The sequence below is a fragment of the Condylura cristata genome, unplaced genomic scaffold (assembly GCF_000260355.1).
Source record: "Condylura cristata isolate star-nosed mole 26May11 unplaced genomic scaffold, ConCri1.0 scaffold00002, whole genome shotgun sequence".
Taxonomy (NCBI): Eukaryota; Metazoa; Chordata; class Mammalia; order Eulipotyphla; family Talpidae; genus Condylura; species Condylura cristata.
This window is the reverse complement of record NW_004567103.1, coordinates 44,601,794-44,615,789: the sequence shown is the minus strand read 5'-3', so window position 1 is coordinate 44,615,789 and position 13,996 is coordinate 44,601,794. Positions and strand designations below refer to the sequence as shown.

Sequence of the window (13,996 nt, the reverse complement as noted above, 5' to 3'; positions counted from 1 at the left end):
TGATATTTTTCATTGAGTTCTGAGTTACTCATTTGGATTCCTTCCTGTACCTGACCATGTTTCTAGGTACCATTAAAAACAGTGATAAAATTTACCGCCCATATTTCAGTTCCTTGAAAAGAAAAACTGAATTATGTGTGCATTACAAGCAAGAGACCAAAGGGTTAATCAGAAAAGAAATAATTTTCACATAAAGTGATCTTTCTTTCCTTTTTTTTTTTTTTATTGTAAGCTCAGAGAGGATTGTAGCAATACAGGTTGAGCAATTTTCTTTTTTATGAATCCTGTGCTCAATTTATGAAAGCCATTTTGCAACCTATTTACATGCAGTAAACCTTTAAGGCTTTAAGTTTCTGTCATTTACCTTGATCATGATGATTTATAGTCCCTTTAGAAAGGCCCTTTACTGGCTCAGCACAGTGCAGGAGTACCATGAGGCAGCTTTCCACCAAGCCTTTAAAGCCTCGAGGTAAGAGAGGGCAAGGCCAGCCTTGCATCCGATTATGAGGCAAGGGGTATCATGTGATGGCAAAGAGAAAGTGGCTGAAGTAAGGAGCCTTGGATTCAAAACCAACTCTATCCTTCTACTATGTCATTCTGGTCATTTATGCTCCTATGCCGTCAAGTTGCTCACTTGTAGAAAGGGAGTGTTGTGCTCATCAAGACCATAAAGTAGGTTTAACTTGGGTACTCTAGGTACAAAATAAAGCAGAAGAGGACTTTTTTTTTTAATATTTAAATGTATAATGTAAATGATAAATTGCTGAAAGGGAATGGCGTGTCTAATATGAAATCCTTCTTAATAATATACTATGTTCCCCTGCTCCAGGCCACATGAACACATATACCAAAAACAGGGACCTTTGTAACTCCTACAATAGACACTCAATTAAGTACTTGTTATATTAATGAAAAAATAAGTTTTCTAGTTGAAAATCGCTTTAGCATGTACAGAATACAAGACAAATAATATATTCTTCCAAGTCTCAAGGAACCTGTAGTTTAGTTAACATGTTGAGTCATAAGTCCATAGACAGCCAGTATGCATTAATTGTGATTCCAGACAAGAAAAAAAGGTGTAGTATAAAAAGAGGGATTCAGCAGGAACCACTCCTCCTCCTAACACTGGGTAGACTGAGGTGACTCCTGCCTCACTCCTGCAGTCCCATGCACTCTGCACCAGTCCCTGTTCCACCAGAACGAAATGCTCACTCAGATGGAATGGATTGAAATGCATCTGTTGAAGAGGATTGTAGGGATGCATGCAGAATGGTGAGAACCAGAAAGAGATACCCAAACACAAGCAGGAGGCACTACCAGCCTGCTAGATGCAGGGCCAGGTGGAAGACAGGAAGGGAGTGTGATGGAACCTAATGAGGACTGGGGCTAGGCACAAGAACCCTTCTCATCACACAAGTCCAAGAGCAGTCAAGCAAGTCTAATTCCTTGGGCAACTATTAGTTCAGAATCAGCAAGGGTTGTTATGCATTTGGTCCAGATACTTAATGTGGGAAGGGGTTTTCATGAAGGCCTAAGGGAGGAATTCCATTAGTCCAGAAGGCTAAGACTTTCTCAAGTTGGGATCTGTCACTCTCAGCCTTTGTGAGCAAAACAGTGAAGTGAGTGTGAAATGGCTAAATGTATTCCTTGACTCCTGGGCACTTACCACGCACAGCCTTCACAAGGTACAGAACAGGAGAAAATGGATTATGCTCTGAACAACAAGAGACGAGTCATCCGCCTGGTTTTGCAGTGGGCAGCAATGTATGGAGACCTTCTGCAAGATGATGATGTAGCCCTGGCTTTCCTGGAGGTATGCAGGGGCTATTTCTTTCTAGAATTCCTCTTTGTCCTCTGATCCAGGGGCTCCCTGTAGGCATGGCAGCTCTCCTGGAGAGACAGTAATTGCAAACTCTAGACTTTATTAACATGTTCATTCATCAGAAATGTACTCTAAGAAAATTAAAGGAAAATGTTATTCATTGTCCTGCCAAGCTAATTCAATAACTGGTAGCACTTTAATGTATTTTCATTTGGTCTCCTTTTCTTGCTATATTTTCTATATTTGTAATCACACAGTACCCATCATTTTGCAGGCTCCTTAGGCTGCTTTTTCCATTTCTCTTTGTGTAAGGATTTTTTTCTTGTCAGTATAGTCTTTATAGTAAAAATCACTAATGACCCATAAGTAGTTTATATCATGGAAGTATTTATTCCCAATTTTTGGAATATTGATGTCACTGCTAGTTTTCACCTCTCTTGATAATAGTGCAGTGAACATTTTTGCATGTCTGTCCTTGGTTACATTCTTAGAAATGGGATTATGGGACTTCTTGATCAAATACAGGTGTTTTTGAGCAGTGTGAAGAAGCTAATTTTTTTTTTGAAGAATTACTGGGACCACTAGATCGTTTTGAAGGGACATGATTTACATCATAAACCCAGCTTGAAATGGAACATCCCTTCTTCCTATGGCTGCAGCCCCACTTTGCAACATTGACCCCAAAATTTAATCTTTGCTTATTCCATCCTCTAAAATATATCTATGTGAATACATAATGTGTATGCATTAATATATAACATGTAATGCATTATGTACAATGTAAATGGTACCTTATCTCTGTGCTGGCAAAAGGCAAACTGGTTGTTTTAAACTTTTATCAGACTGTATGTTCAAGAATGAATTTTCCAAAGGAAACCTTCCTCCTCTCTGCTTTTTAATTGTATGGCTTGGCAAGCTGGGAGAGAAGTTGGACGAAGAGAGTCCTTCAAGACTGTAGGGATGAAGTATTTTGAAGATTAAAAGGAATAATAGTCACTTGGGTCATCAGTTGACTCATGGCCTCTACCTAGGGATGAACCTCGGTGGTGACCAGTGGCCCGACCACACCTCATCAGCTGTGGCAGCCACTGCCTCTGCACAGAGCAGGCCACACCTGCTGCTGCCTGGTCAGCTCAGACACGGGTCATGGGTTAGTGGCACAGACTCAGCCTCTATTCAGTACCATGCCCAAGACCAGGCCTGCCTCTATCACAACCAGTGGTTAATATTCAGTAACAAATACTAGAGTAGTATTCAAAACCAACATGAATATTCCTCTGAGAAAATACTGAGGTGATAAAAGTACTCTTAAAATACAGATTATAAGATGACCATTTGACAAAAATGGCATTACATTGCTTTCGTATTTGATGTTTTTAAATTTTTGATTGTGATAAAAAGATATCAATCATAAAAATCACCATTTGAACCATTTTCAGTGTTCAGTTCCACAATAGTTGTATTCACAGCATTATACAACCATCACTGCGATTACCAAAACTTTTTCTCATTTAAAATCTGGACTTTAAACATATTGTAATGTTTTCCCTTTTTCTTTCTTTCTCCTGTCCATGAAAACATGGTCTGGAGATGCTAGTGAAGCTGATGACAGAGAAACAGGTCTTTATTGCTTTTTACAGAATTGTATACCTTTTGCGGTTCTGGTTAAAAGCCTGTGACCTTTGCCAATTACAGGAGTTTTATGTGTCTGTATCAGATGATGCCAGGATGATTGCTGCCCTCAAGGAACAAGTGCCTGAATTGGAGAAGATTGTCAAGCAAATGTAAGGAAGGGCTTGGCTTTGGGGGTGTGCTTTTGTCAAGTAAGTGCCTGCCTCTAATCAAAGCATCTTCCCGAAAGTACTTTGCCCCCCAACATGTGAAAGCTGGTTTTTCAGCAGCCACACAGTGTTGTGATTTGAGCAGACAGGACCATAGGCAAAGGTGATACAATGAAGTCAAACAAAAGGGTTGAGACTCTGCTGATCTGCCTTCTCTGCTGGGCAGCCGCCAGAAGAGCACTGGGAGGGAGAATAGCCTTCTCTGGTGTGTCTGACTCAATGAGCTGGGCTCCCTGTGGTTCAAAGCAGTGACTCCAGTAATAAAATGGTCAGTGGCATTTAGGAAAGTTGGAAGGGCCTCGCGAACTGGAAAATTCACTTTCTCCTGCCAAAGTTGTTGACAGTGAATATTTGTGTCCCCTCAGTGAAAACACAAGTTTTCACATGTTGGTCCCTGAGCCATTAATTAGACTCTAGAGAAAGTCCTTGGCACTGTATAGACCCAGAAAGCTACAGGCCCTGGTTTTTGACACCAGTTCTCCTAGGAATCTGCCTTATCTTCGTGTTGTCTGCTGGAGCTTTGGTCTCTTAACATTACAATGAGGAGCTCATCATGCCTCCTGAAGGGGTGCTGAGATTTCGTATCTGACACAAGTTGAAAGTTATATACACAATTTAAAATTAGAACCCAGTGGTATTAAATAATGTGCTTTCTCTATTTCTCGTAGTTCAGAAGATGCAAAGGCACCACAAAAGAAGGTAAGTAGTGGTGGCTTCAAATTCTATAATTGTCTGTGCCCTATAGAATGACAGTTCTCTGGACTTATTATCTTATGATACCTAAAAATACTGTTTTGCTAAATAGAAAATATGTTGTTTTCATCTCTCAACTCTGCTTCCTGGGTACGTTTCCCCTGAGTTGCTAATGTGCAGCAGTCACTCTTCCCTGATAGCAGTTGCTGCTCTTTCTATATCCACAGCACAAAGTTCTCCTGCAACAGTTCAATACCAGCGATGAGCGAGCCCAGAAGCGCCAGCCTGTCCGTGGCTCTGATGAAGGTCAGAATTCTCTCCAACCCCTGACTGTGTTGATTATTTAACATCAGAATAAAATCTCCCCCTTCACCTAAGTCATTACCGTGGACCTACAAAATAGCTTTTGTGGGAGTGCTCTTTTGCATTCAATTATTTATGTTCTTGCACTCTGCCTGGATTGAGGTGCTTGTCTGTACTTTCCGGATCCTGTCTCTCTATGACCATCTTTCGTAGAAGGAGAGAAAGACTCTCAGGGACCTGTTGTCAAGGTTGCCCAACTCTGGGACGAACTGAGGGGAAGGCAGCTGCTGCTCTTCAGGTGTCTTGCAGAGGTGGACCAGGGTCATGTGCAGAGCAGAGCTCCTGCCCCGGGACAGGCTCTGACCCGAGCCCAGCCTCGGCAGCAGCCAGCAGGGACAGGCGGATGCTGGCTGTGAACTCTGGGTGGTTCAAGATTTCTCCAAAGAACTATAACCAAAGAAAAATTAATAAGAAGGGCAAAAGTCTTCATCTTAAGGCACTCTGAATCGTTCCTTCAGAGTGCCTCTAAACCCAAGAATTGCAATTGCTGGAATTTCTTCCAGGATTTGTGTTCTCGGGTGGGCCTTTGGGTGCCTAAGGGCCGGCTGGGCTGAATGAAGGCTGCCTGAGCTAAGTGACCTGGCCCCGAAAGCCAACAAAGTGAGCAGGAATGTCAGCTTCTGTTCACAGCCCCAGGCAGACATGCTGCCATTTACAGATGTGTTGGGAAAATAAAGGTTCAGAGACAAGTGCAGACTTGGGAAATTGGTCTAAACTGACATCTCATATTTTGCCATGATCTCTCTGTGGGGTTTTCACAAATACCTGTTGTTTTCTTAATTGGGAGTGTCAGCCACGTGTGCTGCTAGCCTTAGACCAATGCTTGGGTAGGCAGTTTTAGAAGGAGGACAGGCAGAGCACAAATGTGTACAAACTAATATGATGAATGGCAAGACGGTGCAAATCTGCATAGCTTTTGGCCTTCTGAAGACCACCCCCAGCCTAATTGAGTTGTTACTGCCTTCCCTATAGTCCTGTTTAAGGTCTATTGCCTGGACCACACCTACACAACGATCCGGGTGCCCGTGGCCGCCTCCGTGAAGGAAGTCATCAGCGCTGTTGCCGACAAGCTGGGCTCCGGGGAGGGCCTGGTTATCGTCAAGATGAGTTCCGGAGGAGGTAACAACCTTCCTTAGCACTTTGGGCTTCTGCAAAATGGAATATCCACGTCCCGACCCTTCTCAGCTTATCCAAAGGGACAAATTGGTGTGTGTGACGTGCTGCCATAAAAACATAAATAAAGTGGTTAGAAGCAGGCTGGGCAAGTGTCCAATATCCCCTGTCTGGTGGCACCTTCTCTAAAACAGAAAGGGGTAGGTGGTCCAGGTGAGGGAGCCGGAACAAGGACTGAGGAGTGAGAGTCAGCTGGACTTCTTTCATATAAACCCTAACAAAAAAATGCTTAAGACTTAGGACCTCTAAGAAACATGGACCCTAAGAAGGGATCAGGCTTGACAAGCTAAAGGCCATAGAGCTCCACAAGTCTGAAGTTGGAGATAGCTCTATTCTAGCTGTTTCCAGCTGGTGATGGTTCCCTTCCTCGCCCACTAAGTAAAAGAAGACAGGAACCAGTTCAGTGAGTGGAATGAAGAGTATTCCATTTATTCATTCATTCATCATATATTTTCTGGTAAATGTATAATGACATCTGGAGGGGATGAGTTAGATACAGTCATGTCCCTAAGTTGCTCCCAGGCCTGTAAGGAGGTAGACAGCAAGTTAACAATTACAGTTATGCTACCAGAAGTCCGGGAACAGTCCTCATGCAGCAAGAGCCTACACAAGGAGCTGTGCTTGCGAGCCACTTGAGGAGACTTCAGGGTCACATGGGCCATTGCTACCATATTTATTTAGTTAGTTAGTTAGTTTTAAAGATTTATTTATTTATTCACACAGAACTGGGGTACAGGCCAGAGGTGCAGGGGCCGTGAGACAATTCACCAGGGAGCAGAACAGGCAGATCGATGAAGTACACTGCTGAGGGGCAATAGGCAGGTCAGGGGAGGGAGTCACCTCCGGGGCAGGCGGGGATCAAACTCATGCTGCAGTGGCTTGAGCTTCCCAGTGCTGTGCTTTAACCCGCTGTGCCAGCAGGGAGGGTCAGACTTTATCTTTTTATGAAATTATTTTCTTTTGCATCCGTGTTTGTTTTTGGACAGTTTGATTTCTCCCCTCCAGTGTAGTCCTTGTCGGCTCTCCCACTGCCACAACACCTGTGAACCATCACCACAGTCACCTGTGCTCTTCCCTCCCCTGTTTTTACTTTTCTCCTGCCCCCTCCCTTGCTGTATGCCTCAGCTCTAATGTATAGGATTTTTTTTTAAAGATTTATTTATTTGTACAGAACTGGGGTACAGGCCAGAGATGCGGAAGGTGAGAGGATTCACCAGAGTGGGGAGCAGAACAGGCAGATTGACGAAGTACACTGCTGAGGAGTGCAGTGGGCAGGTCAGGAGAGGTCTGCCTCGCCATGTGGATCTCCTCCAGGCAGGCGGGGATCGAACGCATGCAGAAGAGGCTTAAGCTTCTTTGTGCTGTGATTTAACCTGCTGCACCACCTGGGAGGCCCAGGACTTTTAAATACATGCTGGACTCAGGGTATCCCCTTCCGTTTCTGTCCCAGTCACAGTCACAGTCACACAAGGCCCAGGAATCTGCCCAGGTTGGCCTTTCTGTCACTTTCTTCCTGGAGCTACTTGGGTCTCTTCCTCGCTTCTTTCAGGTCTTTACCCAACATTGATTGTCTCTGAGCCCCTGATTTCCTTCCCCTTGATTTTCTTTCTAAAATTGTATCCTCTCCCTCATACATAAGTTTCCCAGCCTCCTTCCTGCTGTAGTTTTTTCTCCTCGTGACTTCCTGTTCTCTGATATATTATCCTGCTCACTCTCTATGACCCCCACTGTGACAGAGCTTTCCTTTAGATTGGATTTTTTTCTTTATTGTTCCATAATGTATCTTCAATGCCTAGAGCAGTGTCCAGCAATAGTATGAACTAAGTAAAAAAGGATAGAATGAATGAATATTTTAAATAAAGGAGGCTTAATCTAAGTACTGTAATTATCCTTCAAGTTAGGGAATAGTGAAAATAATAACTTTTGCATCGAAAGTCATGTGAGGTCTCAGAACTACTCACCTCTCCCAACCCCACCCCTGTTTTCCAAAAGTGATGTTTCCATCCATAGTGCCTTCTGGAAATGTAATTTGCTGTATAAATAGCTTAGTGTGGGTTTGTGTGTAGTTACAGTTGCAGTGCAAAACTGGCTGCATTGACCCTCGGGTGTCTCCTCTCCTGCTTTGTGGTCATTTCTGATGGCATCCTGCCTGAATGCCATGTCTTTTTTATTCAGAGGGTCCCTTCAGTACTGTATTTTATGCAGTCGCTCTGCATGTTCTAGTAATTCATTGAGCTAGCAATTTGTTGGTGTGATTAGGGCAGTGCAGCAAATCTCAGATGCATTTAATAGGCAATCTCATGCTTTTTATGTTCACAGAAAAGGTGGTGCTCAAACCTAATGATGTTTCAGTATTTACGACGCTCACCATTAACGGACGCCTGTTTGCTTGCCCGCGAGAGCAATTCGATTCACTGGTAGGTGTGGGTGGCCTCCTCAGAGCTGTGTCTGCAATCAGAAAAACTTGTCTGGCGCTTAATTTTGCAGTCACATTGAACATAGTTTCTAAAAAATCTTGAGTACTCCTTGGCTTTTTCTTTTTCGGTCTATTTAGGTAAGCCTCAGGTGTTCATTTGAGATGCTCTGAACTTTAGATTTTCTTTTGTGGAAATTAGCCGTGGGGCATAATATAGCTTTTTGAACTCTTTGTAGTAATTCATGTCCTTGAAATGCCCCCGATTAAATACTAATATGAAAGGTCTGGATACTTAGACCAAGATGGAAGTAATTTTTTCAAGACCAGATAATGGGGTGTGTCATCCTCTTTAGGGGGACATAGTGACGCACTATGGCTGGTCGCTGCAGTCTATGGAAAATAGTTTTGCATAAACTATCCACCGTGTATAAGAAACAGTAGAAGCTAGCGTTCGACCTGACTCTCCAAAACACTTGTTCACAGCCCAAAGAGCTCTCTGTGAATAAGGACTAATTGGCCACACTAACTGAGTAGCCCACGCTCTTTGATTCAGGTGGAGGTAATTGCTGTTTGCGTGAAAGCAGCTTAGATAACCTGTAGGTCCACTGAGAGGCCAGATAAATAACTTGTTCCATTTTTGGAGACACTGCACTAAAAATACAACATAAGAACTAGAGGTAGACTGCATCGCATTCTGGGGGAAGAGTTTAACTTCATAAATGATGCCTGAACACATTCAAGTTCAATCAAACCAGACATTAGAAAATCAAGAATCAGTTTAAAATTCTGCTTTATCTTGTGGAAATATCATTAAAATTCTTTTTTTTTTTTTTTTTTTTGCTTGGGGGGAGACATTTGGTGTAGACCAGTGTAGTTAAAGGTCTTTTCCAGTATCTTGAACTCACTTGGAATGGATTTTTTTTTTAAGATTTATTTATTTATTTATTTATACTTACAGAACTGGGATAGGGTACAGGCAGAGGTGTAGTGAGTGAGAGGATTCACCAGAGACAGAGTGGGGAGCAGAACAGGCTGACTGATGAAGTACACTGCTGAGGGGAGCAGTGGCCAGGTCAGGAGCGGTCTGTTGCGCCATGTGGGTCAGCTCCCTGGCGGAGGATCAAACTCGTGCTGCAGTGCAGCAGAGAGCTTCATAATGCAGTGCTTTAACCCATTGTGCCACCAGAGAGAACCCTGGAGTGGATCTTATCTAAGGTGTTAGTTCTCCTCCTCATCCCGTGTCCATCTCAGCCTATGAGCACCTGGCCTTTCCTCAACCGCCAGGGTCTGCTCACAGTCTGTTTTATATATATATATATATATATAGTCCTCTATACTCATTGCTTTCTGAGAAGTAAATATGTCTCACCATGGAGGGCTTGGGGGAGAAAACATACAAATGAGTCATGCTGCCCTCCTCTGGGAGGAAAAGCCCCCAGAAGTGGCATAGTTAGTTGGAGGTGCCAGGTGATGCTTTGCCACATGGGCCGGCAGGTTCTTGGCTGCAGTGAGCATGACGTGATGACATGGTGTAGCAGATGGAGACTGCGGCTGTCTCAAGCTCCCTGTGGGGCAGATGCTGACTTTTAAGCCTCTGTTTATTGGTATATTACCCTGCAGATTGACAAGTTCACAGTTCTCGCTAGTCTTCCATTTTAAGACTTCAAGGATTGAAAGGACTTTACTTTGTGGCAAGTACATAGGACATGAACTTGTTTAACTTCTCTCTGGGTCCTGGCAGTTCTCTGAGCTGCAAGTTATGTCCTCATACTCAGGAGTGGCTGAACTTTACCTCTTAAAATCTAATCTCACCAAATGATAAAACAGAACTTTCTTGACTTTCTAAAGATTTCTTTGAGTGATGTCCTTCTAGGAGGAGTGGGGCGCAGGATGACTCTGCAGTGTGGGATGGTGGCCAAACCCTTTGATCCATCCATACATACTTAAGAAGTGTGCTCATGTGGGGCTCGCATCTATCTACCCGGAGACCAGTGTCCTGGAGCTTCTGTCTGGATGACAACTACCATCAAATTAGGAGATGAGAGCAATCTAGAACTGAAAGACTGTAGCACTGAATTGTGTTGCCTAACATGATTAAAGAGTCAGCATTTTATTCTGGTTGGATAAGGACTCCCATTCTGGAGTTTCACTCTCAACATTTTATTAAAGCATCAATGTTAGTACAGAGCAAGTTACACTAAGATCTCATTGACTATAATTTGGTTCTACTCGTATCCATTTATTGATTCCTTATACTCTTTATTTAGTGCCTACTTTACCATTCCAGCCATTTGCAGATGGTTCTGGATCTGGGATGATCTTAAATACATATCCATCATGGCCCTTGTGCCTCAAGGAAGTCAATAATGGGCCCCAGAGTGTAATGAGAGATTCTACTACAGAACTGGGCACAGAGGCATGAGAGTCAAGGAAGGGGGTGTGTAAGGGGAGCAGTTCACCTTAGCCAGTTCCTTGCTGCTGAATATCAGCATATCCTTTTTATGTCTTAGTTTTCTCATCTGGAAAAAAATGGGGGAGTAACAATTCTAGTCCTCTAATCATCCCTATCTAGGCTTACGAAGAAACTTGCTTTCAGGAAGAACAGAGTCTATGGGAGTTCTGAGTCTCTGGAAAACAGCCTTCAGATTTGTCTTGCAGATGCCACAGGAGCTCTGCTATGACTCTTCTGTAGGAAATTTCCACAGGCTTATCTATAAGAAAATGGCCCAAGGAGGTGCCTCCTCTAGGACCCAAGTTTGGTGTGTAATTCTGCTACTTGAGATAAAGGAGCACTTCACTGCTCAGGTGGCCTCTTCGGCACCTCCTGGAGGAAGGGTCAGCTGCCATTGCCAGGGAGGAAGGAAGCTTGACAAGCCCTACCCACTTAAACGCAAAAGCAGAGATTTCAGAGAATTCTCAGTTATGCCCGTAAATGGGATGCAGGACTATTCAACCAGCCATTATGACTGTAAGAATTCATATTTCTTAATATTGGCATTTTCCTATAGTTGTTGGATTCATTTATTCCTTCTGTGAAAGACCATGCAGTCTCAAGGAAAGGAGATAGAGAACTAGGTAGGCTGAGAAAAGAGCAAACCTGAAGAATAAAATAAGGGGCAAAGCATAGAGTGGGAGTGGGGGTGAGGGAGCAGAGGGATGTGTCTATAATAGCAGCTGCAGGGCAGAAGACTGTAGAGAGCCACTCTGTATCAAGAGTGAGCCCTTGAAGCCAGTGTTGAAAAACTTCACCAACTCTTCTATCCAAGACCTACCCTGCCTGAATCCATTCTCTGCCAGTTTCCAGAAGCTGCCTGTTCATCAACTTTAAGTTGGTTTCCTTAGCTTCAAAGCTGTAATACTTGCTTTTCTATCCTGCTTTCTGTGTCCTGCATAGGGTGAATCAAGCACGGTGGTTCATAGTGCCTACATCCAGGGCCTGCACCGGATAACATAATTTTTTCTAATGTGCTTTTGCTTGGGAGGGCCCAAAAGGTTAAGGTCAGCTTCTTCACTGTAACTTCTCAAAACAGTTCACTCAGACCTCCCTCACCTCAGTCTTAAGTTGAGAGGGAAATTTAGCAAAACCTGTATTGGAGGGAACTAATACAAGCGTGTGGGGCCCACTGGTGGTACCAGGAACTGATTTCCTTGTATTAAGTGCAGTTCATGTATTTCTAATAAGATGACTTTCCAGAAAGTGAAATTTTTTTATGTTCTGACTTTGAAAGGTGAAATATAAATAAATTTCATAATTTATCAAAAAAAAAAAAAAGAGAGAGAGAAGAGAACCCCATAGGTCACACTGAAACTTGCTTGCCAGGGTCTGCGTTTTTCACTCATGAAACTGATGATAGTAACAGTGATGGCTACAAAGGTGTCACTGAAACAAGAGAGCTTTAAGAGTAAGCACATTTTTTTCTGCTGGATAAAAAAATCAAAGTTTCAAAATTCTCCTGAAGGCATTTCCAGAATCCTTTCCCCTTAAAGCATTCACGTACTTGTCTGTTCTGAGATTCTTGTATGTTTTTGCATTCTTATTCATAGACTCCCTTGCCAGAACAGGAAGGCCCAACTGTAGGAACAGTGGGAACTTTTGAACTGATGAGCTCCAAAGATTTAGCATACCAGATGACGATTTATGACTGGGAACTCTTCAACTGTGTGCATGAGGTAAGGGACTGGATTGGGAGCATTCGTAAGCACCATCGCAATTCTGGATGAAATCTGCTGCCTTGCTCAACTGTAAATGTTAATATGTGCTGCAGTGTGGAGGCCACATGATGATGTGTTAAATGCTGAATTTATTAATAAAGCCTATTATAAAGCCTTTGAGTTTTAAGGAAAAAAAAAAGTAGGATTTACAATAAACCATGTCTTCCTGAGTCAGGGTCAAGAACTACACCTCACTTGTGTTAACAAACCTCTTTGAAGCCCCTCAGAATGTAGCACAGGTTGGATTGTGGTCAGTGATGATAGCCACGTTTGCTTACTGCTGTACGTTTGTCTTGACAAATAGAGAAATGTAGCTGATGTTTTGATTTCAAAACAAAGAAGTGCATTTGTTTTCCTTTCTCTTCTAGCTGGAGCTAATCTATCACACATTTGGAAGGCATAATTTTAAAAGGACCACAGCAAACTTGGATTTGTTCCTGAGGCGATTTAATGAAATTCAGTTTTGGGTTGTCACTGAGATCTGCCTTTGTTCCCAGCTCAGCAAACGTGTTCAGCTCTTAAAAAAATTTATTAAGATTGCAGCCCAGTAAGTATCATTAACTTGGAAAAGGAAAAATGTTTCAGCTGCAATTTCATTTTGTTCCCTTAGACTACCTTAAAAAGAAAAGCAAGATAGAAAATCGCTTTGAGTACAAGAACCAAACACAGGGGCTTAAGAAAAACCGGTCTGGCAAAAGAGGGATTTTGCCGAGTTTTTTTACATCAATATATAAATTAATAGATTACAGCGCTGATGCTAGAGTCAAAATTGTGATCTTTTGTTTTGAACTATGCAGATTTTGTGCCTCCTTCAGTTTAAAGAGTCCTTCAGCTAAGTTCTCCTGCAGAAAGTTGTTTAAAAGGCTCCTTAACGGCCAGCATATAACACATTCCCGCCAGTAGAGGGCAGTGGGAACACACAAGAACAAGAGCACACTCAACACTACCGGAATACAATCGGTGAAAGGCATGAAGGCGAGCTAACCTGGTATATGAAAATCATCTCCATAAACATCAGAAAAAGCAAGCATCTTATAAATATTCTATTTTACAGCACTTTATGGGAAACAATTTATTTACTACAGAGGCCAGTTAGATTTCTCCCTGACATGAATTTAATCTTCTTCTGCTATTTAGATATGCCTGACAACCTCCTGTTTACTTCCATGTTTTTGGTATCACCACAGTGCTAAAAATAAAATGCTAAATGCGGCTCATGGCTGGGAGACTTCTTTCCTTTCTAAATGCGGGGAGCTGTAGCATAGGAAGGTGGAGAGCACAAGTGACCGACCCCAGCTAGGCAATTTTCTTGAACCAAGTAGTTTATATCCCATACAGAGGCTGATTTCCAGAGCTAAACAAAGAAGTAAATGCTGCTTGACATTTTACACATAGAAGCTTGCCAAATGCCTTGAATTATTTTGCCAAAAATTTGAGGGCTTCACAGTATATCCAAATCCTTTGTACTCAAATGCT

At 42.7% G+C, this 13,996-nt stretch overlaps 1 protein-coding gene across 6 annotated transcripts in view; it reads left to right on the top strand.

Moving 5' to 3' along the window:
• Window positions 1-13,996, top strand: part of RAPGEF4 (Rap guanine nucleotide exchange factor (GEF) 4) — a 228,259-nt gene that overhangs the window by 192,613 nt on the left and 21,650 nt on the right. For all 6 annotated transcript variants that reach the window (XM_004674534.2, XM_012726839.1, XM_012726835.1 and 3 more), the window contains 8 exons: window positions 1,663-1,813; window positions 3,518-3,606; window positions 4,332-4,362; window positions 4,584-4,662; window positions 5,692-5,838; window positions 8,212-8,309; window positions 12,353-12,478; window positions 12,889-13,067. In XM_004674534.2, the coding sequence (XP_004674591.1) occupies window positions 1,663-1,813; window positions 3,518-3,606; window positions 4,332-4,362; window positions 4,584-4,662; window positions 5,692-5,838; window positions 8,212-8,309; window positions 12,353-12,478; window positions 12,889-13,067 (900 nt within the window). The remainder of the gene's footprint in view (window positions 1-1,662; window positions 1,814-3,517; window positions 3,607-4,331; window positions 4,363-4,583; window positions 4,663-5,691; window positions 5,839-8,211; window positions 8,310-12,352; window positions 12,479-12,888; window positions 13,068-13,996) is intronic.